The 25,826-nt window shown below is 43.6% G+C and overlaps 2 protein-coding genes across 2 annotated transcripts in view; one reads left to right on the top strand and one right to left on the bottom strand.

Moving 5' to 3' along the window:
* Positions 1 to 1,587: 1,587 nt before the first annotated feature.
* Positions 1,588 to 6,983, bottom strand: LOC139050105 (pre-piRNA 3'-exonuclease trimmer-like). The gene is made up of 3 exons (XM_070526316.1): positions 5,567 to 6,983; positions 2,696 to 2,890; positions 1,588 to 2,260 (listed from the first exon to the last, which is right to left on the bottom strand). The coding sequence occupies exons 1-3, from the start codon at positions 6,491 to 6,493 to the stop codon at positions 1,811 to 1,813; spliced, it is 1,572 nt and encodes a 523-aa protein (XP_070382417.1). The 5' UTR covers positions 6,494 to 6,983; the 3' UTR covers positions 1,588 to 1,810.
* Positions 6,984 to 7,265: 282 nt separating this feature from the next.
* The window catches only part of LOC139050104 (PP2C-like domain-containing protein CG9801), a 56,423-nt gene continuing 37,862 nt past the window's right edge, over positions 7,266 to 25,826 (top strand). Inside the window, exons 1-3 of the mRNA XM_070526315.1 lie at positions 7,266 to 7,883; positions 23,459 to 23,686; positions 25,574 to 25,662. Of these exons, the coding sequence (XP_070382416.1) occupies positions 7,744 to 7,883; positions 23,459 to 23,686; positions 25,574 to 25,662 (457 nt within the window). The 5' untranslated portion in view covers positions 7,266 to 7,743. The remainder of the gene's footprint in view (positions 7,884 to 23,458; positions 23,687 to 25,573; positions 25,663 to 25,826) is intronic.

Here is a 25,826-nt window from a genome sequence, read left to right as displayed (position 1 = left end):
ACCGTAAAAATTGCATATATATACCGTATTTATTCGAATCTAGGCCGATAGTTTTTTTCAAATAATCATTCCAAACTCTAGGGTCGGCTTAGATTCTAGGATTTTAAAAAACACGCGTTTTTCATTGAAACTGCTAAATATAGTGCATAGCTAGCGCCATCTAGAAAAGTCAGTATCGCAGCCGCTATTAGCCATGCCAGTAGCCAACCGTACACAAGCGAGGTCGCCATTTTGACCTGTGTCGTGTCAGCCGTATCGGTGTGCGGCGTAGTGTTATCGCAATGGCACCAAGCAGATGCCACTACAGTGCTGCTTTCAAGTGAAAAGTTGCGATAGCCGCAGAGGGATTGTCGAACCTTCAAGCCGGGCGGGACTTCAGCGTCGACGAGAAAAACGTCCGCCGTTGGAGGGGACAACAAGAGCAGCTTTTTGCGTGTGCCGCAACGAGGGTGGCATTTAGCGGACCAAAGAAAGGCTGTCACCACAAAGTGGAGACAGTTTTGGCCAACTTACTTTGGACGCAGAGAGCAGCTGCCCTTCCAGTGACAACAGAAGTGCTCCAAGCGAAAGCTAGGGAACTTTCGTGGGAGCGAGGCCTAACGCCAAAGGATTTCAAAGCCAGCCGGGGCTGGCTTCAGAAATTCATGAAGCGCTTCGGCTTCAGCCTCCAGCGTCGCACTTCAATCACCCAGAAGCTGCCAAGCGATTTCAAAGAAAAGCTGATAGCTTTTCAGAGCTACATGCTGCGAAAGAGAAAAGCGGCAGGCCACAACCTTGGGCAAATCGGCAACACTGACCAGACAGCTGTGTATTTTGATATGCCAGTGGCGTACACCGTGAATGAAAAGGGGGCCAAGGAGGTGAAGGTGCACTCTGCGGGCTACGAGAAACAGCGCGCAACTGTGATGCTGTGCAGCACAGCTGATGGACATAAACTCCCTCCTCCTTATATGATATTTAAAAAGGGAGTCCATATTAATTTTTGTTTGTCATTAGCTGTACTAGCTACTCGGTAATGCAATCCACTGTTCCTATATGCTCTTGTATCCTTTCGCACTTTTGAGAGAGCGCTCTGTCTTATTTATTTGTTAATATGGTTGTTATTTGCGCACCTGATAATTTATTACACTATGATCCTTTATTCTGCTGCCAGGATTATTCCGATTAGGAGGCATGCCATAGTGGGGGACTCTGGAAATTTGGACCACCTGGGGTTTTTTGACGTGCACCTAAATCTAAGTAGATGGGTGTTTTCGCATTTCGCCCCCATCGCTGTGGCTGGGATTTGCTCCCGCGACCTAGTGCTGCAGTCCAACACCATAATCACTAAGCAACCACGGCAAGTTTGAACAAGGTTTAGTTAAATTCTGTAGCAGCCATTTGGATGGGATGGAGGTAGTAAGTTCATATTTGCAGTGACTTGGCAAGACTCCAGTTTAAATCCTCGAAAAAGCCACAACCACCGTCACTAATTGACAATAACTCAAGAAGTAATTGCGAAACAATATAATACCTATTTGTTCAATTTTATTCACTCTAGCTAAACGAAACACTCACACGATTAGGATTTCACAATGTATCACAATGTCGGCATAATATCCACAATTTTATTCATTCTATCTACACAAAACACTCACACGATTAGGATTTCACAATGTATCACAATGTCGGCATAATATCCAAAATTAGTGCGCACGTAAAAGGTGGTGCTAATCCACAGCCAAGAGCATGAATCACTGACCAAACGCGCACGATGGGAACTTGTCAGACTATCAGTTTCATTTGTTTGAAAGGCTTGCAATAATATGCGTCACAGGGCAGGCACCTTTCCAGATGCCAGCTGGAGTGCGCAACCTGCCGTCAGCGCAAGCGTGCCGACAGTTGCCATCCACAGCCAGACCCGCCTGATGCCGCCGTGCCTGTACGAGTTGTACTTGACCACTCTGACCGCGGGGTCATCTTCAAAGGCCTCCATAATGTCTCTCGCACACCCAAAGTTGCCCACAGCGACTAGGAGGCAGCTGTTCGAAAGGCGGCGCATGTCGACAACGCCGCAGCGCGCCAGCACAGCCCGCACCTTTGCCTGCGCTTGGTCCGACGAGCGGATGCAAAGCCACGGGGGCCTCGTCTCTGCAGTCCGGTCGGCGGTGCCCAGGCTGAGGTGGTGGTACTGGGCGCGGATCAAGTTCACCCGATTCGCATAGGGCCGCACAGCATCTCGATGGTTCTTCCAGGACAGAGCACGGGGTGGCGTTGGAAACTGGATGGACAGAGTGAGGGATGAGAAAAGTGGCAGTTTCGCCCGAAAGGTGAAGTATTGACAGCGAGAGCAAAATGTTAAACTCGTAGTATTGCGGGCAGTCTAAACAGCAGCAGACATCTGCTTACTAATTAGATATACATGGTGTCACACGCCAAAAGACGCACAAGAACGGAGTTCACTTGATGACCACGACCACTCATCAAGTGGTTTTTGCACCACGCAACTACACAATAAAATTAATGTGTCCTGTACTCATTTCCCAGGGCAACATGAAGCCGAGAGTTTTTTCATATTGCTAGTTGGACTTTCTTGGCTGATGACCAGTGGCAAATGGTGTTCGGTGAGACTGCACAACACCAGCAAAACTTTCCAGCAAAACTACCAGCAAAACAGCAAATATTCTTTCGCGTAAAGAAAAGCGTGAAACCATACCCGTTGAGCAACTATGTGGGCCAGTTTCAGAAAGACGAAGCCTGCCGCATAGGCATCACAGCCAGCCTCGTGAGCCCGTAGGTCTTTGGGTGCTCCTTCGATGCGCGGTGCGTACGGTACCACTGCGTTGCTCAGAGCCTTGTGCAGGGAGAACAGGTCTGCACCTGACATCAACTCCTTCAGCCATGGAACACCCTGCGCATCACATATGCATGGTGACATCAGGGCTGGTTGCATCATTACATAGAAAAAGTGAAACGCAAGGGTAATGTAACTGCCTTCAAAAACCACCAAAGCAGTTACTTTACAAACATTCTTGAGATGAGCAATGAAAAAAAAAAGAAAGAAAGAAAAGAACTAAGAAAACAATGCAGTGTTTCATCATCATCATCAGCCCATCTTATGTATGTGCTATGCTTGTTTCTTCTTTATGTCATGTAGTTTTTTCATGCTGTTCATTTCAAAATTGGAATACCAACTCGCCAAGCAAACCATCCCTCTAAAGTATTTTACAGACACGTCCAAGTCTTTCTGTCTTGAGCTGTCAATGCTTTTGACCATAGATTGTTTATTATGATGGCAAATACTGAGACTTACTAACAGTTGGCCAATATCATGTGTAGAACTTTCATTACGGGCATTAAAAAGTGCACATGTCATCATCAACAGATGACTGTTGCAACTGAAAGTAATACAGTACTATAACTAGAAACCTTATCTGCATTAGCTAATATCAAGCAGTGCCAAAACAAGCTCCAACGTGACTACATTATTGTGAACCAGTTTTCCCTGATGCCTGCACAAGGTGGGCTACGAGTCTCCTACAGCATTTCTGATGTATTGTCGTTGAATGAAGTGTTTTTCAAATGTGCCCGGCCACATGTCTAGTGCATAGTGGTTACGCTAAGAAAATAAAAAAAATAGTTAAGGAACTTTTTTTTTTCTCACTTCTCAATTACCGACATGAATTAATTTGCATCTGCAACAGCACAGTCTTTGCTGACTGGTTGCTGATAATTTATTTTTACAAGGCTTTTACTCATCTGACCATCTGATTGGCAACTACTTTCTTCTCTTTGCTCATATTGGCCCTGCGCTGGCATTCACCCTTTTCTCTCCTTCCTTAGCTTCATGACTTTTTTTGTCACCTGCAGCATTGCACTTAACTCTGATTTGAGATTTTTTATTTTTTTGCATATATTCTGGCAAAGTGTATCGTCCACTACTTCCTCAACAATAGGCAGTAGAGATCCACTAGTATGTTCTTTAGGGGACCACGAGAAAAAACGCACCATCCGGGAAAGCATAACATTCAATAATGCATGCACAGATGAGAACAACAGAACTACAGAAAGCTACTCTTACACAAAACTTTAAAAATAAATAAAAAGGTAACAAGCCAGTTAAGAATAGTCTAAATAAAGCCTGCTATCACTGCTAGGGAGTTAAAGTGAACAATATTTTTTCTCTATTTTGTGCAGTCATAGCCGTGAATCATATTGAGAAGTTTGTGAATTCTATCTGCTGATTTGGTTGAATGCTTGATAATAAGAGCTTATTTTCAAGAACACACAGCTCTTTCTCAGCTGTCATACCAAAGTACCATACACAAGGTATAGAATGTCACGACGGCATCTGCCAATGTGCCCTGGCGTGGGCCGTCCACTTGTGTCTTTAAGCACCACTTCAGTTTCAATGTCGCAAGTCATTTTGAGATCTGCAATGTTAGGCAAGCTCAGTAATTCAGATGTCTTGATACCATCATGATAAACGACATGGATTACAAATTAATTCATGCTCAATTCAAGCTAGTAGAGGTGTGTGCTCAACCACCCTGCACCTCTACTAGCACATTCATTGGCATTGTAGATTTATTGTACTGCCGATGATGTGCAATTTCTCTGTTGCGATTGGCTCCTTTCACCAAGCTGCGAGAGGAAGCCAATTGCAATAGCGAATTTTGATCCCTATCAGGCTCAATTGCGATTGAAGGTGGCCGTGCGATGCCGGTACTACATTAGACAGCTCTGTTGATCTGACCTCAGATGTCTTGGCCATCGTTCCACTGCAAAAGTGGCAGCAGAGTCTGGCATAGAAATTATTATTGTTTTTATTCTTTAGTGCGTAGGGAGTAAAGTCCGCAGGCATCGTAACTGTCTCACGTTTTCTTGAGCACTTGTGAGAGAGAGAAAGAAGGTCAAGAGAGAAAATTCAAGGCCATTCCACCCTGCGACTTAGTAATGACAGTTACAATGGCTTTGTGGTAGATATGATATACACTGATTGCCGTACTCGCAACTGCAAACACATTCTCTGATAATGTCAAATCAACGCACGTACACCACTGGGTGGTCGGTTGTGCCAGATCGATGTGGCATCGCAAGCGATAAGTCTGCAACTTGAAATGCGTAAACCATTCCCTTTTCAGTCCCGGTACATCCACTGAAATAACAGACAATGACCACAGGGGTAGTGTCATCGCATCTAATCCATGCAAAGTGAGTAGCCATGAACCTTATGCGGCTATGAGCCACTGGTGATGGCCAGTTTTTGACATGTTGTTCTATACGTTGTATGCGTGATTAGAAAGAATGTAAGCACTGTTCGCTTCACTTTGCCGACTACTTGTAGCCGCTGCCTTACAGGCCTATAAGCCATTGCATATTTTTGCTTGTTTACGCGGGTATGCGTCATTGATGATGACAGTTTTTGAGTGCGGACATGTAAATTCTGTGCTACCCTAGCCGCACACAGCTCCGCTGTAAAGAAAGATCAAGGGCACGCATGTCCCGCCGTCGCAACATTTTTGCTTCGACCTTTGAACTCGCCCTACTTTCCACACGGGCCACTTGTTGATCACGAGAGACTCACCTGTTGCCGAAGCTGCAGCGACATGTGCTTAGTATCGTACACCGCTGGGAACACGGAGCTCAGTCCCGCTTTGAGTTTGGCGTACGACTTAGGAAGGGGCTCGCAGAACTGGTGGTACAGTAGCAACAGGTCGAGCAGCATGTTGTGGCCCACCACGGGCTTGCCGCTCGCCGCCAGCACCTCGAAACAGCGGCTGAAACCCAGCATGGCGCAGCGGAGCTCCGTCTCCGTGGGGGCTCGGCCTTCGGCGGCAACGCGTTGCGGTTCACAGTCCTCGGACAGCGTCAGCTTCAGTCCACCGCGACAGATGCGAACGTCGACGCCGGGGAAACGCGTCTTCAAATCAGCCATGACAAGCGCGACACTCAGGCCTTCGGGCGCCGTCACGGTCAACGAATCGTCACCGTCCGATTTTGTTCGGTCGTTGTTGTTCAACCAGTGGCGCACGCAGTCGTAAATTTGGGCCAGGCCTGGCTTCTCAAAGTACCGCTCGTTCATAATGTACAGGTCGGCAGCTCTCTGGCATGCCCTGTCGGCGTAAGGGACGCCCTTGTAGAAGCATTTGTTGAAGTCGAAGCCATTCTGACAGAGAAACTCCACCGAAGAGGCTTGAACGCAGAACTGAGGGTCCACGTTGCCGAAGGAGCGCGGGCAGAGGTAGATGTTGAAGGCGTTCGCCCTATAAAGATTTTCCTCAGGCACAGAGGTGAACGTGCAAAGCCCCAGCTGACACACGTAGAAAGAAGCGACGGTCTGGCGCAGCTTGGCGTAGCGCTCCTCGATGCTGTCAAACAGACTAGGCATTGCGTCCGGTCCCTGAACGAGACCGGTAAATTCTGTGTCTATGGCCACAAATGCGGCATTTTCTATGGCGGCCTCGATTTCAGGAGCGAGACGCTCGAAGTTGCAAGAAGTCACCTCCGTCATGTTGCTGCTGTAACCATAGGCTGTAACTTTGCAGGACGTCTAATCTCGCTTTTCCATCATAGCGCGTCGTTGCAGCACAGACATTTGACTTAATGCACTGCGAGGCGGATGCTTTACAAGCAAAATATGTCGGTGGATATCATTTGCGCGTTCATTACCAATACATTACTTTGAAACGCGCACGCTTTGGACACTGCGCACACGTGACTTCGCGTATGGGCGCTGACATGTTCGTTTTCGGGCGACATCTCTAGAGGATTTTCGCAAGAAAGGAATCGGCGGAACTTGTAGAGGAGGTTGTCTCTAGAGGCGTTGTTGCATTCAGGGTAATGAGTGCCGAAACCTTGAAGTGAGTGACTCACAAGATCGAGACTTCCGCCGGCGGACGCCCAAAATCGAGAGGTGCACGGAGTTCGGGTGGCGCACCGGCACACCAATCGATTGTTTGAACCGAGTGGCGCGAGTGGTTTAGGGACAGATGATTGTTCAGATAACGGTATGACCTACTAATCGTTTTACAAACAGATAGTTCCAAGCGCTGCCGCTATAAAAGAATCACATGCTGCGGTGAAGCGCTGCTAGTCAACCTAAAAATTTGGTTGTCTTACAGCGCTTTAAGGTGTGTGAATTGCTTAGCAGATTGTAAGACTAGCGGGTTATTACAGAACTACTAAGTAAGTCCGCGCTGCATTATATTCGCGTGAATATTTGCGGGAAGGAGCGTGAAAACACCAGCGCACTCTTTCCTTGAGCCCCATTTGTATGCGAGGCGGTGGTTGCGGCGGAGTCTTGAACGAGGAGGTTTTTGTGGAAAGCGTAGCCAATGCCCGTCGGCAAGTGGCCGTGGCAGTGATGAGGAGGAGGACAAGGAGAGGAGAGTCCGTCGTCTTTCTCCTCGACTGCGCAGTGTTGTGTATGCTTTCTTTTTTTCTCGTTTGTCTGCCTGCGTGCGTGCGTGCGTCCGCGGCTAGCGTCGTGGTGGTTTGTGCGACCACTGCTGCTGCCGTAGCGAGCGCTCGCTGGGCCAGCCACCGCGCTTCCACCGTTGCTCCGACGTCGTGAGTCGTTGCAGCGAGCGGCGCGCTTCCAGCGTGGTGCGAGCGTAGGAGCTTCGCTCACGAGTGAGATGCGTAGCGCCGTTGGCTGAAGCGCACCTTGCGCTCGTCGTCGCGTCAGCGCCGTGCCTAGGTCAGCGTTGGGCCTGCCGATCGAGTGACGACTCAGCGTGCACGCCAGAGGAGCAGGCAAACATGCCGACCCTGCGGGACAAACTGGCCGACTTCCTGCGGCAGTTGTCGACGGGCACGGAGCGGGCGGGCGCCGATCCCAAAGCCGAGTGTCCGTCGCCCACGTCGGCGACGGCCACATTCATGCAGCGTTATCTCAACGGGTGAGTGTTGTGTGAATGGACTCGCGTGGCGTGTATGTGTGTAAACAAAAAAGAAACGGGAGCGTTGTGTTCATGATGGAAACCTGTCTCTCGGTCGCGCCCGCGGGTGAGACGGCGACCGCAATACATGCGATCTCTTGCCTCGCGCACTTCACGGCGGAGCGAGCGCGTTGATTTGTTGTCGCTTGCGGGCGGCCTAGCTTGAGGGGCTTAAAAGGCGCTGATGGTGAGACGTCAGTGTGCGGGGCGCGCGCCGGGGTCGAAAACCTCTCCCGCGCGCGGTGTTAGTGGTTGTTCCCATTATCTGACATATAACGGCGCCTCCTCGAAATAGCCGCTTTGTGCGGACAGGGCGTACCGCGCGCAACGGAGAATAGACGGCCGTTCCTTTCTCGACGCCGCAACCTTTTTCTCTTCAATGTTATCGCAACCGATTCTGGGCGAAGTGCGAAGGGGGGTATCTCGGATTCCGAAGAGCAGTTTCTCAAGGAAACGATCGGTATTCCGTGCTGTGCGCGTTAAGCGCGGACACCGTTAAGAGCGACGTTTCGGTCTTCGGTGTAATCGCTCTCGCGAAATAAAGGGACGTGACGCAACTGCCAACGCGAGCGAATGAATGGACTCGCTGTGCGAGCGAGGACACGCGCTGCGAAATGGCTTATTCTTTTCGTTTCCTTTGAACTGGGCGATTGGGCATCCAAGACCACGGTTGTGAAATACTCCTGCGCCAGCCGGGTTTGATGTGTAGTGCCGTTCTTTTGAATATATTTAGCGTTATAAAATGCCGCGAGCCTGGCACACGCTTGTAATGAAATGTTCATTACCTAGCTAGCTTGCGCTTTCTGCATTCGAGGTGTAGTATATGCGCCCAGAACACCAAGTGAAATGTGAACAAGTCGCGATCAGCCGGAACGACATGCTTGTCGGTATGTACACCTGGCTACAAAATATTGTGGACCAAGAAATCTGAGAAAAAGCTCAATGTCTCCGCAGCCTCACAACGCAACCTGGTATTTGCATGTAGGGCCTCGACTAGAATATGCTAACAACATTGTTGTATACAGTTTTACTGGCTACTGCTGCAGCTAGGCTACTTGGGAATTGAACGTTTTCTGAGATCCCATGGTCTGTAAACTTTTCTGGCCTGGTGTACACCCGTATTTGTGGCTTGGGTGGTTTTGACCTCCACAATCATTTTGGGATGCACGACATCATTTGGAACTGTCCGCACTTCAATGCCACGTCAAATATAGAAGTGACTGTGCTTATTTGTCTTAACACACCCCTGCAAAACATCTAGATGGACAGACACTTGACGAATTGGTTGACATACAAGAAGCGCACAGGACGTGTGCGGCCTACAATTGACTTTTATTAAGAAAAACGGAGAGCAAATACAGGTGGTCAATCTGTGTATGCAAACACTCAATACAAGGCGTTTCCCTGCAAATCTGTTTCCCACTTACCAAGAGAAATAGAAGGGATGGCTTCTGAAGCACTCTACATAATATCACTCCCTTCTATTTCATTTCTTGAGCGTGTTGGAGTGTTGGAAAATGCCTTTGATGGAATGTATATATGCACTGAGATGGTCCTTTGGTATTTATTCTTGTTTCTTCATAGTAAAATGAGAGTTTTTAGTTGGCACCCCTCCTGTGTGCTTCTTTAAGTGCCTATGCGCCCTAAGCGAGATGAATTTTATATACATATCGCTTGATATAATATTTAGGACATCCTCCTCAAACTTATTCATAGAATGTGAAGTACCAACAAAAAATGACACTTTGAGCACATGGTATTTACTAGTCTATTATTTACTTGGTAAACATGAGCAATTTTCACGAATTCATGTGGTCGGGCATCTATTGGCATTATGCATGACCTGGGCCCTATTTTTGGAACAAAATTTGTGAAATGTGTACAGACCTTTTTCCTGTTTGCATTCTGTTTATGGTGATATGCAATTGTGTTTTCAACAATGCACTTTTTCAAGCCAGCATTTCACTCTTCAAAAAAATTGTCCAAGTGTGTGCATTATATTCATTAGTTCAGTTATTAATTACATTGCCTCAGATATTGCACATGATTTAACATGTAGGGAAAGGATAATTGTAGTCTTTACTATGACTTTATCTACGAGTCATTTTCAGTACATATCTTAATGCGTGTAAAGCATGGTGATCTATTTCACTTCTAAGGAAACATATGAAGCTATGTATTTTATCTGGCTCTTGATGGACTACAATCTAGCTAAAGTTTCTCCAGACAGTGTAAACATTTATGTTAACTTTAGGGCCTACTATCATCCTTGGTGCTATAACGGGCCCTTTGCTTGTATGATAAGGACGTTTCTTCTTCTGATGAGATTCCTAGTAATGCCTCTTTCTTGGATGACAACCATGTTTACATTTTCATATCACATATAATGCTTTCCGTGTTCGCACGTAGCAGTAAGTTAGCCGCAGAACTAGGAGTCATTATAAAAGGGTGAACACTGTGAAAGACAGACCTTTAAGGCTCACTTAACAATAAAGCGTTGCTTTACTCTGTTTATTAAAAATATGAAATAAGGAATATTACCAAAAGAAGACAAACAAAAAAATGTGAGTATGCTTTTTAGTGACAAAACAGGGCTTAAAGGGACACTAAAGCGAAACAATAAATCAGTTTTGTCCAATAAAGCATTGTTTGGGAACACTGCAGGCAGTCATTTCAAAATAATAGTTCGATTATTAGATGAAAAAAATGAAGGTCGAAGTATCGGTATTTGAATTTCTTGCCGAAACGCCGCCGCCGGGACGTCAGTGTGACGTCAGGGATTCCAAAGTATGTTTTCGCATTGGGGCCGTGTTGGCTGAGTAAAGGTTCCCGAAACGTGCCAGGTTTAATATTCGGTTCCTTTAGAACACAATGTAGTCAGTCTGTGCCGCTTTATAATTAAGTAGGCCCTGGAAGATGACATCAATATCCATGACATCACAGCGACCAGGTGCGGGAACTTCAAGCAGGCGTTTCCATCCGTCTTTTGCGACCAGGTGCGGGAACTTCAAGCAGGCGTTGCCACCCGTCTTTCGTCCTTGCGCTTTTTCTGCCTTAGGAAGAGCATTATCGTCGTAAAAGTGGTGTTATTGGTGTTGTAGAAATGTAATTTACTGATGCAGGATAAATCATTTTTCTCTTTAGTGTCTCTTTAAGAATTCTAGTTCATTTCTGTTCCTCTATTATCATTCACTTACAATCAGCTGATGTTGGGGATGATATAGGCGGGGCACTGCTTCAATCTATGGTGTAGTATGAAAAGAGAAGAATTAGAATGTTATCTTACATTGCCCCAGTGGTGTTCTATTTTATTTGGTAATGTACTGTCCACAGGTGCCACATGATGCAGACTTACTAATATTTATAGGATGGTTATTTGCGAAGTTCTTGGGTGTATTAACGTGACTTCAGTGTAGTGTAAATACGTCGTAAATGTTCGACTAAAACAGTTCTTAAATTTTAAACTTGTTACTAGTTAGGTGTTTTTAACCTTTTCTGTTACCAGGTGTTCAGATGGGAGTACTACTTTAAAAAATAAAGAATATCCATGCATTCAGACCCACAGTTAAATGGGTAATCCTTGTTTTATGGGAGGACAGTTAGATGGGTATGAACTGCACTACTGTTTTGTTATAAGTCCGCTCTGAGCTTACTAGTGAGGCTTGAACACAACAAAACTATCGCAGTCAGCTGGCTACTGTTCTAATTGTACATTCAAGATTTTGAGTCTGCTCATGGTTGAAGGTTAGTGTCAGAAACTGTAAATTAGCCATTTCTTATGGGTAATGACCATTTAACTTTACTGATATTGCACGTAACATCATGGAAGTCAATTTTGAATTTTAACTTCGTCCAGAGGGCTTTTAATAACAAGGTGCTTTCACTCAGTCCTGCAGACAATGTTACCATTAAAAATTGCAGTTGATGCACTGAATGTCAGGAGAGAGCTTTACTAACATAAAATAGTGATTTCACATTGAAAAACACAACAAATTTATTTTTTTATGTTTTGGCTGGTAGCTTTAATAAAGTAAACATTTCAAAAATTGTCTGGCTAGGACTGTCTCAATCTCTTTGAAGAGTCTGTGCCCTCCGCATGTGCACATATAAACTGGTGTTACATTCTTTCCTTGGGCTTTATTGCCTCAACATATATATCAACAAAAATTTAATCCTAATGCTTTTCTAGAAGTGAAAACTAATGCTTTTCTAGAACTGAAAACTTTTCTCTTTTTTTTTTGACAATAAGACATGCAGACTGGAAATGTTAACCTGGCTGAAATTACTTTTGTGCTATGTGTAATTGCACTGCACATCTGGCTGGTTGCATACAGCTGTGTGTTTCAGCCTGACGTTTTCCCAAGTTAATAAATAGCATATCATTCTGAAGAAAAAAAAAGGGGGGGGGGGTGGAATTGTTTACAGACTAAACTACTCTAGACAGAAGTTAGGTCAACTAACAGAGCCGCTTAGATGTCAGATCTCAAGCTATCCAGCAATTACATTCTGTATGCATACTATGTGGTGGTGTTGTAAAATGTTGAGTGGTCGCCGTGCAGTCAAAGGTTTTGAACATGGCTGATGTGTCTCACGTTTCAACTTTGAGTGTTTATCAGTCTGTCTACTGGAAATCACTTGCAATTTAAAATAATTATATAATAGCATTGTTTTATCTGTTCTAGCTTTATGCACTTTGGCATGAAATTGGTTCTACAGCACTTATTGTACAGGTTGTACAGGGCTTTCTTTTTTTCACACTTTTTGTGTAATCTGCAAAAGAAACGGGCTGTCCTGTTCCACATGCAAGCAACAGTGTTTTATGGGCAGGCATGATTATATTTGCATTCCAAATACATATATATATATATATATATATATATATATATATATATTTATATATATATGCAAAATTTATTCTGCACTGCAGCTAAACTGCAATTTGTGAAAGCACATCCTTCTTTGGAAATGCCGGAAATCCACAACACTGAAAATTGAATAAAAAAGGAAGAGGAAAGCAATACCCTAGTCATCTGTCACTTCATTCAACACATGTGCAGAGTGGAAATAGATAAAAAGCAAGTGCAGCTATGCCGCGGCTGCAAAGGCAGCAGCTGTTGCAGCTGCTGGCTTGCCGGTGCGACAGATGTGAGCGATTGTGAAACATGCAACCTTTACTTGTCACACACACTTTGAGTCTTTGGTTGTTTTTGCTGTTTATACTGCAGCAACAATGCGCAGTAGCGTTCCAGCTCGGGCGCGTGTGATCGCAGAACCTAACGTTACTGCACAGAATATCAAAGTTACTTGTCAGTCCCCCCCCCCACCCCCCCCTTTTTCTTGCTTTGGGTTATTTGTATTTTGTCACTGGTTTCCCCAACCCCACTCCAAAAATTAAAGAAAAGCAGCGTTAGTTTTCCTTCTTTTCGATGAGAAATGTTTTTTAGGCGTGCTTCCAGACTAGAAAAGACCTTCATCTTGCACTCTCCTTATTCATGTTGCCTGCTGGCTTCTCTGACAAATACACTGCAGTATAAGGGAGAATATGAGCGTGTGCGCACACTTGATGTATGGCTTTAAAAGCAAACATGCCTTTCCAACAAATGCAGTTGCAAGTTCAGCGCCGTGTGTGTGTCCATTCTTGTTCTTTATCCTGCATCAGTAGCACTGTTTTTAAGTAATACGAAAAACCGCCAACTTGCCCAGTCTGCCGTTCTTCTACAGTGTGAAGGTGTTTCGTCAGAACCTGTCAGAACCTGCTAATCTGGAATAAAAAGTATTTGAAGTTTAAATGTCCACATAAGTGGTGTTTGTCAGGCTATTGCACACATCCCACCACTAATTCACCCATCTAATGTCGAGCCCGCAGCTACATCGTGGCCACAAAGGGCTGGCATCGTAGTGCGCTCTCAAGGTCACACATGAAGCGTGGAAACAATAGGTGCCATTTGACTCCTTAAGCGATGCCTTCTCCTATAGTGTTGCTATCCAATACTCGGTGCAGGAAGGAAAGAGGGGAGGGGGGGGGAACGATTTGTCGCTTCGAAAGGTTTACAAGAGTTCAGAGGTGGCATCTTAATGTGAAGTATTCTTCCCTGATTACGGCTACTTTTCTATGGGCGGGGGATCTTGCTGTTTGGGTGGGCCCATCTCTGAGCCTGTCTTGCCGTTTTCGTGGGTCAGTCCCAGTGATAGTAACAGTCGAAAAAAATTACGCGCCATTGGGGTGACTGAGTATTGCACTGGGTTTTAGTTTGCTTGCCATTGCAAACTTTCTTCCTTACTTACTATAAATGTAAACACTACAGCATATAATCTCTAGATAACCGTTGGCTATACAACAGTTACATTGTTAAATTCCTCTCATTACTTAGACGTAAATTACAGTTGAGTTTGCAAAATTTCTGACTTGTCATTTTCTTTACGTTATATGGAGGTCCAAACCTTCCAAACTGTAGCTAAAGTACTGGCTAGCATCAGGGGGTGCCCTAAATAATTTACAAAGCTTGTATCTGGGAACCACTTCTTGGTTTCGATGCTTGGGAACTGGATGTGTCCATGATAATTTGATGCATTGGCTAGCTTTGTTCCAGAGGTGGCCTCGACTACCACAAGCCTGCACTCTTGTTTATCTTATGAGCAACGTCTTCATATCTAGCCTCACTGCTTCATGATGTCTGTAAATTTGGTTATGCGCAACATCAGCATCATAATGTGGATGATGCCAGATCTGGCCTAGTGAAACCAGCTTTAGTATAAAATTAACATATTTTTTATGTGTTCCTAAACTTTTATGATTGCCATGTACCATATTTTTACGCACGAGAAGTAGCATGTGGGAGTTCCTGTATCTTCAGAAATATTTGCCAGCACACCTTTAACCCTTTCCTTACCATGGCCACCGAACCTCGGTCACGGACAACACAATAGCATTGCGCCCGATTTTAAAGCTCCCAGCGCTCTTAAGGACTTACATCATCAACTGTAGTGCAGTCTGAGGAGCAGAGTTTTATTTTGTGAGTAGCTATTTTTGTTTTGTGGAAGCAATGTTTAATGAGCATGCAGAAATGTTCACCAAGTGATGGTTAATGTGGCAGGTATTCTGGTAGCTGACCTCTCATGCATACAATGTTGATCTCGCAATTCTACTTGATCCTCAGGTGATTATTTAAATGATACTAGTAGCATAGCACTGAGTCTGAAGACTCAGACAATGCCAGATCGTGAGGTATTAATTTGAACCATTGAGGCACCCAGAACCAGCCCAGCTCACTTGGTCAGCTGTGCAATGGCAAGTCTTGTTTTGCGCCTGTTGATGACTGGGGCGATTTCTTTTGCGGGCTGAGATATTTTAGAGCTGTTTGCAATATTATAGACCTTATCTTCAGTGCCTCTACAGTTAAGCTGGAGCTTTGCTGCTGTCAGCCCAGCAAAGGGTTAGGTATTGCCCAACATTTGTGGCACCGGTCAGAAAGGTAGTACTCACTAAGCTGAAATTTTTTTATACTTTGCGTGCCTTAACAGATAAAACATCAAAACTTTCATGCACCATATGTGATTAAACTAGAAATGTTTTTTTATATTTTAAGATATTTTAAGCTTAACATTGTAGATATTTCCTGTACTTCTCAGTAAACATTGTTTTTATTGAATTATAATAATTATGTCATAACATGTAATCATAAAATTTTTGTGCCTAAAAAGTATATTACTTCAGTTTTCTATTGATATATATTGTGGTATTATAACCATGATTGTATATTCAATGAAATTTTGTTACTGTAGATTTCATAAAAGGGTCTTTTCTTTTCATAATAGGAAAGAGTTTTAAAAGGCCCCTTAAATAGTGCTCCAGCTGGGATCATGAAAAACTACTATACAGAAACTAGAGGTTGGCATACTTTCACTTCTGTGATGCTTCAATCTGGGTGGTAGTCCAAGCATTCTTAAGCGTGTTTCTTTTATTTATTCATTAGTACACCTACATTTTGCCCACATGGGCATCACTGTAGGGAGTGAGTTGCGTAATGAAGTGATGCGAAGTGTGCACTTCATACGAGGTTTAGCACTGGCAAAAAAAATAATAAAAAATCGACACAATCAGCAGTTGTTTTCTTATTGCAGACCAACCTCATAATATTGCATGGTTTGGCTTGTGAATATAAAAGGCGTTATGACTTCACGCACCTGCACACAGGCACTGGCTGCCGTAGCTCTGTGGCCGTGGCATTTTATTGCTGAGCTTGAGGTTGTAGCTTTGACTTGCAGCTGCAGCGGCCACTTTTCAATGGGGCTGAAATGCATAAGTATACCTGTACTCTGGTTTGGTGCATATTAGAGGGGCCCATACTGTCATAACTTATCTAGAGTCCCTCTATTTGGCGTCTAACGGGGCCAAAATGTAAAATAGCTTGTGCACTTAAATTTAGGGGCACATTAAAGAATTCCGGGGAGTCGGAAGTGAATCCGAAGTCACTCACTATGGCACACCTCGTAATCTTATAGTGGTTTGGGTATGTAACACCCCACAATGCAATCGTTTATTTTGTTTGGCGTCTCTTAGCCTTTGTGCTACTCTGGTATGTTGAAGGTACACGAGAAGAGTAAATTGACCTGCATTAGTAAATCACCCTTTCTAAAATACCAAGAGATACCAAGCATTCCGATACTTGACTTGAATTCCTTACCACTAATATTTGCTTAAATTTACTGTTCGTTGTTTATTCACTTACTTTGTATTGTCTGTTTGATCATGATGCGTACCCTGTTTAAACCTTGAGGGTACAGTGCATATTAAATAATAATAAACACTCTTTCTATAACAAAAGAAAAGCCAGAAACGAGGCAAAAGGCAAAGACGAATGCCAACACTGCCTTGAGGTTCCTGCACCAGCTTGCTGGGAGCCGTGGATTTTGAAAATTGACTATGTTGTGTTCTGGAAGAGCCACAGATTGAACTTTGCAAGCTTTTGGTCCATTTGCTACACCACAATGGTACAGATATAAGAAAAATACATTAAGATATGCGACGTCACACTGATATACGGGCAGTGCGGTTTCGGAGCGAAATTCGTGAGTGGAACTGCTGCTACATTTCCTTCTAACTGCTGCAAAGGGCACATCTCGCTACATGCTTCTACAAAAGCCTCGTTTTGGTAATAATTGCTTGATGTCTGCTCCAGTGACGTTGCACTGGAGCTTGTATTCTAGGCTGTGTGGGTAGCGCACCAGTATTTCTCATCCCGAAACTCCTCTGCGTGTTGATTCAAAAGTGAGGCATTTATAACAAGCAATAACTTCTCGGAGTAGAGAAGGTCACCGGCAGTGAGTAGATGTGGACGCATCAGTAGGGAGCACAAAACTGGAATGAAACTAGGATGATTCTGATGTGCCTGCAAAGAAGGCAAATGAGAGCTTCCAGGGTAAAATCAAACCAGAAAAAAAAAAGATGCTGAACTCCTGTTATTTAAAGCGATGACAAAATGTTTCACTGTTGTCCAGAGTGATACACTGTTAAAAGAGGCACTAAAGAAGCTCTTGGAAGCACTTGCAAGCCTGATGTCTCTCAGATAAACAGTAAAGCAGCATGTACTAATTGGGCGATGTTCCAGCTTCTGTACTTATTCTGTCATTTTTGCTTTTACCAGTGTTTGTAAGCAGCTTGCTACATCGAGCATTTCATAAGTTTGTGTCATGGTGCCCTTAATTACACTGTTTTAGAATTCCTTTTCAATGTATGTCCGTGCAATTTTCATGTGTCGATAGCTTTGTAAAATGATTTAAGAGTTTCAGAGCTTGCATTGTATCTTTCTGTAGCCTTATGAAAAATACCCGGCTTCAAAAGCCGAGAGGTATGCTACAAAAGGAATTTTCTCAGCTACAAGATCTGCTACAAAAAGTATTTGGCTCTTCCACCACTGAAAATTCGAAAAATGAAAGTTTGACTTTAATTTTCTCTTCCAGTGATCAACTTCTTACTGCGAAATTAACAAAATAGTTTAGTAGTATAACACTTTTATGGACTGATTTAGAATTTCTTTTCAGTGTCTTTTTAACCCCGTAAATCATTGCGCTGACAGGTCCATTTACACAGCAAACAATGCTTAACAGCTCTTTAGTCTGCTTGCCATTACACAACCATATGGAATGGAACCCTCTAGGAATGTTTCTGCAGTAGTCTCTGTTCAAATTGTGAATCAGTGTGAGCTGCTTTAAAAGTATTAGTTTTATCCATCGGGGCATCACGGTAAGTAGGAAACTGAAATTTGAATATCGGAGCTATAAGAACAAGATGTGATATGCTGAAATTCTCATCAGATATGCAAAGGTGAAAAGAATTAACCTTATTGGTGGTTCACAAAAGTCTAACTTTAATTTAGAAGTTTTTTGAGAGCATTAAATCTTGATACGCTGGAGTTCCACTTCGAAACGCAATTCAAAAATATAAAGCAACCCAAATGAGCAAAGGTACCATGAAATGCATTATATTGCAATGACGTAGTTGCAGTTTGGGTGCAAAATTCATAATGGTGAGATTTCGGCTTTATATTTCCCTACAAATAATATTATTGTATTTTTTTTTTCTGTCAAAGATGTGCAAATAGCCTTAGAAGAGTGCTTCACTCCCGTAAACTGTTTTCATCTCTCTCTTTCTTTTTCTTTCTTTTTTTTTGTTTTTTACTCTTTTAAGTACATTGCACTTTCAGCAATTGCTTTTAAACACTACTTCACGGAAGCTGTTGCAGCCGTAACAGAAGGACGTTCACAAGGTCGTCTTTACATTATGCTCATGGCTCAATTGCCGTACGACCGTGTAGTCGGCTTTCATTCAGTCTGGGTTCTAAAGACGACTGAAAAGGATGTACTTGGGCTGCAGCTTCTGTGTGGTGGTGCTATTTTGACAGTGACTTAGCTTTTATTTTTCCTTTCCACTGTTGGGGTAAGCTGCTATGGGTCACAAGATGTTGCATTCAGAGAGCTGGTTCTCCTGCAAATATTTTAGCAACGCAATGAGATTTGTTAAAAGCAAAGCTATCCTAGTGGAGTCGAAATGGCTTTGCTGCTGTGGTGGTTGGACTGTGAAGAGGGGGGAGGAGGATGTGGAGAGGGGGAAGGCGTGTGTAGGGCGTGACACCAATTCATGGTTTGTGTCAATGGTGTGTCATCCTGCCGTGGCAGATGCACACCTGCTCACGGTCATGGCGGAAGGGACGCGCCTCAGCGATATGTGTTACATCAGCACTCTGGGTTGGCACATTACATAAGGCTACAGAGATGGCTGCCAATGGAGCAACCCCTCAATCAGTGAAGAGTGACATATCACGTGATGCTGATTTAGCCAGAAGATGAGAAGCATAATGATAGCGAGAAGCAGTGGATACATTCGAACAGGAAGCTTCGCTTACTTCAACAATCATCTTCAGAGGTCTCTGCGTAATATTTTAAATGCTGGGTTCTTGCCTTTGTCACACACAGCCACACAAAAAAATATGTCAACTCAAAATTAACTGGAGACCATAAAGCATTGCTAGATTTGTTGTCAAGAGGGTAGTATACAGTCAGGCAAATGAGAAAAAGGTTGTGACAAAGGTCATGCAGCTTTTAAAATTGTTGCCAATTTTATAGCACTGTAATTTGACAGCTGTGTGTAATTTGTCGGTAAATTCAAGGCACTTAGCAAAAAGTCATGGTTGCAATCTTTCTTGGAAAATCTTGAAGTGCTATAAACACACAGAACATAAAAAAGGAATACACACCACACGTGCGTGTGCTGTGTGTTCCTTTTCTACGTCCTGTGTGTTTATAGCGCTCTTAAGTTTTTCTAAGAATGCATTACCAACTAGCCCACCTATCCATCCTTTTTCAAGGTTGTACTCTTACTTAATAGTTGATTGAGAGAGAGCTCAGGTGTTTGTTTAATACAGCTTGTATTCAAATGCACTGTTCCTTTCTAATGAATGGTCTCTCCATTTTCAATATATTAGGGAGGATAAGGAAAGAGCTATGCTAGTTGGGAAATTGAACAAGTAGCTGGAAACAAGGATGAAATAGCCAAATTCAGCTGTAGAAATTGGGCTGTGCGCAGAAATGAAAGTGAATAATCCACTTTCATTTCAATTAATTTATCATCTCTTTAATTCAATCAGTAAGTACAAGCAATTTCCCCTATGTTGTCCTTGGTGTCATTGTTTGTTGGCTTATGATATGATTAACAAAAATCGGGCCCCTCAGTTAACCCCCATTCTCCTCGTTCATTTTATATATATGTGTGTGTGTGTACGTGTGTGCGTGTGTGGAAAATTTTATTAGGCTGTACTCAGTAGGTGATATGCTTCGTCAACAAGTGTCAGCGTGCGATTGTCATTGTCCACACTAATACGGACAGATAATGAAAAAGTAACTAATATTTCCCTTTAAGTGGGCTGCAAGCTTTTTTATTATTATTATGCATGGCTAATGTCTACAGCACCAGCAGACCATAATGTGGACTGCGCTTTCGATATCACGGTATTTTTTTTTTCTGCAAGATTCCTAGTGAAAAAAAAAGGGGGGGGGGGGTTCAACTCTTGGTTATAAGGAACAGCTCGAGATGATATGGTTGCGTATAATCGGTGATGCCTGCTCCTATGGACCATGCCAGAGAGTGGTTTCCTCAATGTGATGGGCTGAACAGTTGTGGTGGCCGTATAGGCTATTCTTGCCTACAAAGAAAAACTTGAAAGACAACAGCAACTCAGCTGGAGTAACTGCAGTCACTAATTACCCTTACAGTTTTTTGAAGCAACGTGCTGCCTTGTCTAAACAAATTTAGTTTTCGTTCTAAATTTGTCAGGCCCTTCTCAGAATGACAAAAGCTTGATGGCCCATGGTATATCTGTTTGGTAGTTCAGTGCTTTCAATTCTATAGTTGAACCTCTAAGCTTGCTCTGAAAACATTGGGGAGCCTGTTTTCCAACTTTTCTCAGACTTTTGTTCTGTTGCATAGACGACTTTGCAGTGGCATCCTTGAATAAACTGCTGTCTATTGAGGGTGCATCACTGTATTAGTGAAACAGTTTTTCTATTTGTGACTATAGATCAAAACTATCACTTGCTTTGTAAATTCATATTCTGAATTCATATTTGCGTCTTTCCAGTGCATTATGCAGTTCTTAATCCTAAAATATTGTGTTATTTGTGTAAGCATCAACGTTAGGTTAGTTGGTGTTGCATATTTGGACGGAGTAAACAGCTAACAAGATGAAGATGCGTGAAAGAATGACAACACAAGCACTGACTTAACAATGTTATCCTTGTTTCAACAAGGCAGTATACAGAAACCAGTACAGCTTCCCCACATAAGCCGAGCATATCACCAAGGATAAAAGGTATTGCCTAAAGTTTTAGAAAGGATGAATCCTCAACTTATAAAGGTGATTATTCCTCAGGAGCATCTAGGAATGTGATTTCTTTTTTGCTTTAGGCTTTAGGACAATATGCTTGGCTCATGCGAGGAAGCTGTACCTGATTTCTATATATTGCCTTGTAATAAAGACAATGCTAGTCAGCGCTTGTGTTGTCGTTCTTTCACGTGTCCTCGACTTATGTGCTGTTTACCCCATCCAAAAATAGTGTTCTTTGTTGTCTAATAATCAGACTGGATATGATATGAAATATCTCGTTCACCTGTGTGATTTGAAAATGGAGTGCACAGTAAAGCAAGAATGAAAGTTGGAGAATGCTAAATGTTTGTAGTTAAATTCTTTCTGACACATTATGAAAATTAAAGGGGCACTTAGTTATCCCTACGTGGATGAATGTGAAAGCATTGCAACTTCCGCGCAATACCTATGCTCTTTCAGTTGTCCTAATTTAACTTTGCCTTAACAGTAAAAATTATGGGTTCAAGTGTCTTAACTCTACCTTAATTAACTTCTTAATTAACACCAAGGGCAGTGGGTTTAACTCCCACCCAAGGTTGGGGGGTTCAGTGTGTTAACTCTACATTAATTAAGCTTGCCTTAATTAACAGCAAAGGTCAAGGGCTCGACCCCCACCAAAGGCCAAGGGTTCGTAGCTTTTTTTTTGTACCATCGTATAGTCATGCCGACACCGATAACTATGCCAGATTTTCGCCTTATGGACCATATAATGCATTCACATTAAAATAATTAATTTTATAAACGTTATGTAAAAGGAAACACAGCAATGTCTGCCTTACTGGTCACTATGGGAGTTTATGTCCCTCTGAAAATAAATATTGCAGCAGTGTGACTTGTAAAACTAGATACATTACTGCACCAAAATTGTCATTGGGGTCCCTAGAAAAAAAAAAAATCCGAGGAGAACTTAGCTCGTATGAATTGTGAATGCAAAAGCAATAATGTCCAATCCAATGCTTCTGAGTGATCCTTTGCGTTTCGTACTGCAAGTAATGTACCATATCGGTACATGCTGATGTCCAGTGGGGGTGAGAGAGCGAGAGAGATATGGGAATCACGCGCCGGCATTTTAGAGCGAGGGCAACATGGTGTTGTGGCAATGCCCTCTCCCCTCGCACAACATCTGGCATGCTACTTCGGCAGCAGGTGTTCCCTTTGACGCGCTCTGCTCCGTCGAGGCACTCTCGTAACGTGGCATCTGAGCCAGTGGGAAATTGTCTGCCGTTTCACTGCTACAGAAGCGGCCGGCTTTATTGCTCAGTGGGCCATTTGGTGCTTTTGCATAAAAAGCGAGAAACTGCATAATGTAATTTCAAAAGTGCATTCAGCACATGAGACTACGTAAACATTGCAAGTTTGAGATTTATACGCGGATTGTAATGAAGAAGACCAGCATTACTCATAGAAGCAGAGTCCACTGCTCTCTCAAAAAGAAGAAGACAACCGATTCAGAAGCTCGGGGCTCACAATGGTTTCTGCCATTGCCGGTTTGCCTGCTATGACTGTGTCTCTTTTTACATAAGGAGTGCTGATCACAAATGCCCCATTATAGGATAAAGAAAATAGTTGTCAGAGTGGGGTCTCTTCTTAGATGCCTGTTAGCCTGAAATTCTATCACAGGCAGATACGTTTGGGATAAAAAGTAATGTCCTCTAACATAAATAGCGAGGCATACATAAACAGAGGGGTGGTCTCCTGGTACATCTGTGATAGTGTGATAATTGCAAGAGGACTGTGCATCTGGTAAAAAGAAAGTCTTGGTGCCATATATCTGAAGGTTATGACATCTGTGCTCACTATGGTGCCTAGATTGCTCCTCTAAAAGCAGTGTGAAATGTTGACAGGTAGTGGTATGCTCAACAGATCGGTGAGCGTAGGGTGCATATTGCACTGTGCTCAAAAACATCCTGAGTAGCATCGAGAGGCCAAGCTACGTTGACTCGATGCCATCAAAATGCAGGGCTTCCACCTGGAGAGGTGGAGACCAACTGCTCTGGTGCGAGTGTTACATATACCGTAGCTTAAAGTAGCCATGAAACTGCAATGTTTTTTTTTCTCTGTATCAAAATGCGGCACCTGGAAGGATTAACATGACAAATTCATGCACTCTTATTTCAGGGAAGGGCTCCCCAAGCAACCTGAGATTGTACACTCCAAGTCGTGCTATGATTTGCCCAACCGGGACATCGCACCCCTTTCCAAGCGCATCCTGGCGGCCTACACGGGGCCATCAGGTGGCCTCACGGGCGTCAACAAGGGGCCGCACCGTGCCTTGACGGTCACCGACCAGGTGGACTTCATTGACGATGATTCCCTGTGTGGCAGCAACGAGAATCTCGCCTCCAGGTGAGCTGAAAATTGTTGAAGACACACTAAAGGTCAAAGCTTTCAGAAGCCTTAAAATGCTTGTATTGCACCAAGGGGTGATTCACAGAGAAAACAACAACCAGGTTGCCTCAATTGCAATTTTTTTTACATGGCAGACCTGCGCTGGCTCACATCCTGAATTCTGTTCCTGTGAACACGGTCCACATGCAATGTCGGGGATAGATTGTGCCAGCTAACAGTGGGTTTAGCTGCTGACAATGTGACAAGGAGCATCATTGCTTTGGCCATTAATGAAAATCTGCTGACATGTTCCATGGCAAGAACATTGCTCCATGTCCACAGATCTACATTCAGCAACACACTGCAGTCTTGTGCACTGCGCTTCGATGAGCACACCCCTATGAAGATCACTCACTGCCGTTGCGTCGATGCTGCTGCTGCTTTTCTTTATTGTAATTTCATCACATTAAAATTCGACCATTTATGAAAGTGAGTGCGCTCGCCAATGGGCCTTTCTTACACGAAAGGACCTGCAAAATCTTAAAATTATCAGGCAATTGAAAAAAGCAAACTTGAATAAGAAAGAAATTCTTTGTTGAATTTGAGGGTGGTAACGAAAGATACGGTTTCATGCTATGTCGGCAGTATCTTCACGTCGGTGGTACGAAGCAAAGCCAGGCACGCATTCACACCCACAGCACACCCGCGGCTGATAGTTTTGCGGCTGATAGTGTGAGAGTGATAGTGTAGTGATAGTGGGATGATGCTGTCATGAAAAGCAGCAGCAGCAGCAGAGAGTGAATGCTTCGTCGGCCTCTTGCTTCAACGCATCTCCTAAACTCGAGATTAGGCGACCTCCAGTACTGAATACTCGGGAAGACAGCACACATGATGCCACACCATCTCAGCATGCCCACTCTTTGCACACATGGCAGATTGCCTCTAAAACAGGTTGCACAGGCTGTGTGCGCACTTATTCACGCTTACAGCCATGCGTACCCATGGCCATGCTAGAAAAGGAGATGTGTGCCTATCTGCCCTCCACTTATTTCTTCACAGCAGCAGGGAAAATATGGCATATTGAAATTGTGTAAAAACACACTTTGTCATATTGAGATATGTGGTGTTCTATGGACAAAAGGTTATAAAGAATTAAATACCTTGGTATATTGAGAATTTTATTATATTGAAATTCGTTATATTGGGATTTACCTGTATAACATCATCTTGCCCATTTAAGAGGTTGCAGTCAGTGCATTTGGAGTCTTTTGCAGTTGAGTAGGGCTGGATTGTGTTGCTCCATCAGCAAAATGCATGTGGATGGATAGCAGACAGTCCTTATTTGCATTGGAATCACGATACGTATCTTTATACGGTTTGCATCCATGCATTGGAACATATGCTTTTTGAACTGCTGAAAGTAGATACCGATATGTGTTCAAATTTTCCTAGTGCTTTAATGTGTGCGTGTATGCACACACAACTGTCCAGCGCAGATTATTTATTTATTTATTATTTTCTTCACAAACCTCGCCAAGTTTCGTGACCGTGGGCGTTGCAGCCTGGCTGTTTCCTTGCCGAATAAGCCAACAAATCACAGCAGAGCACATGCCCCACATGCGCCACTGGGTTCCTTGCAACACCACCAGATGGTGCTTGCATAAGCTGCAGTGGTGTCTTTTTTTTCTTTTTTTATTGTTTAACCTAGGTAGGACATTAGGCAGTATAATAGCAAGAGCTTGGTGGCATAACCCACCGCCCCATTCCAAAGGGGATGCTCATAACATCCATCCATCCATCCATCCATGGTGGTGCCGGCCGGTCACAAGCGTCTGCTATTGTTGTAAAAGCTGAACTTCCATTGTGGGGAGGTTCTCTTATACTCACGATAAGTGTCTTGTGCAGGTATCTTGACAGGAGTGGTGGCACGCCCAAGGCCAAGGCTCCCACCAGCCTGTCGTCAAACAGCGAGGGGCCACGAGTTGCTGACACAGGTAGGAGTACGGTAGAAAATCCTAAACAACTTTATTCTTGCGTTTATTTGTGCACTGCTGGCTTTCCATTTTCTATATTTTCTTTTCTCTCCTTGGAGTGAACGAAATGTCAGTGTTTATGAAGCACAGCGTTGACAAAACTGCTAGTCTTTTCTGTTATAATT

Source organism: Dermacentor albipictus, chromosome 9, assembly GCF_038994185.2.
Source record: "Dermacentor albipictus isolate Rhodes 1998 colony chromosome 9, USDA_Dalb.pri_finalv2, whole genome shotgun sequence".
In the NCBI taxonomy this organism is placed as follows: domain Eukaryota; kingdom Metazoa; phylum Arthropoda; class Arachnida; order Ixodida; family Ixodidae; genus Dermacentor; species Dermacentor albipictus.
This window is presented reverse-complemented; position numbering and strand designations above follow the sequence as displayed.

What these genes read in the sequence shown, in the direction of transcription:
- LOC139050105 (XM_070526316.1), bottom strand. Translation starts at nt 6,493, where the DNA reads ATGACGGAGGTGACTTCTTGCAACTTCGAGCGTCTCGCTCCTGAAATC. An exon ending in CGCTGCAGCTTCGGCAACAG is followed by an intron (nt 2,891 to 5,566) that starts GTGAGTCTCTCG and finishes TGTGATGCGCAG; the next exon opens with GGTGTTCCATGGCTGAAGGA. An exon ending in CCCACATAGTTGCTCAACGG is followed by an intron (nt 2,261 to 2,695) that starts GTATGGTTTCAC and finishes CTGTCCATCCAG; the next exon opens with TTTCCAACGCCACCCCGTGC.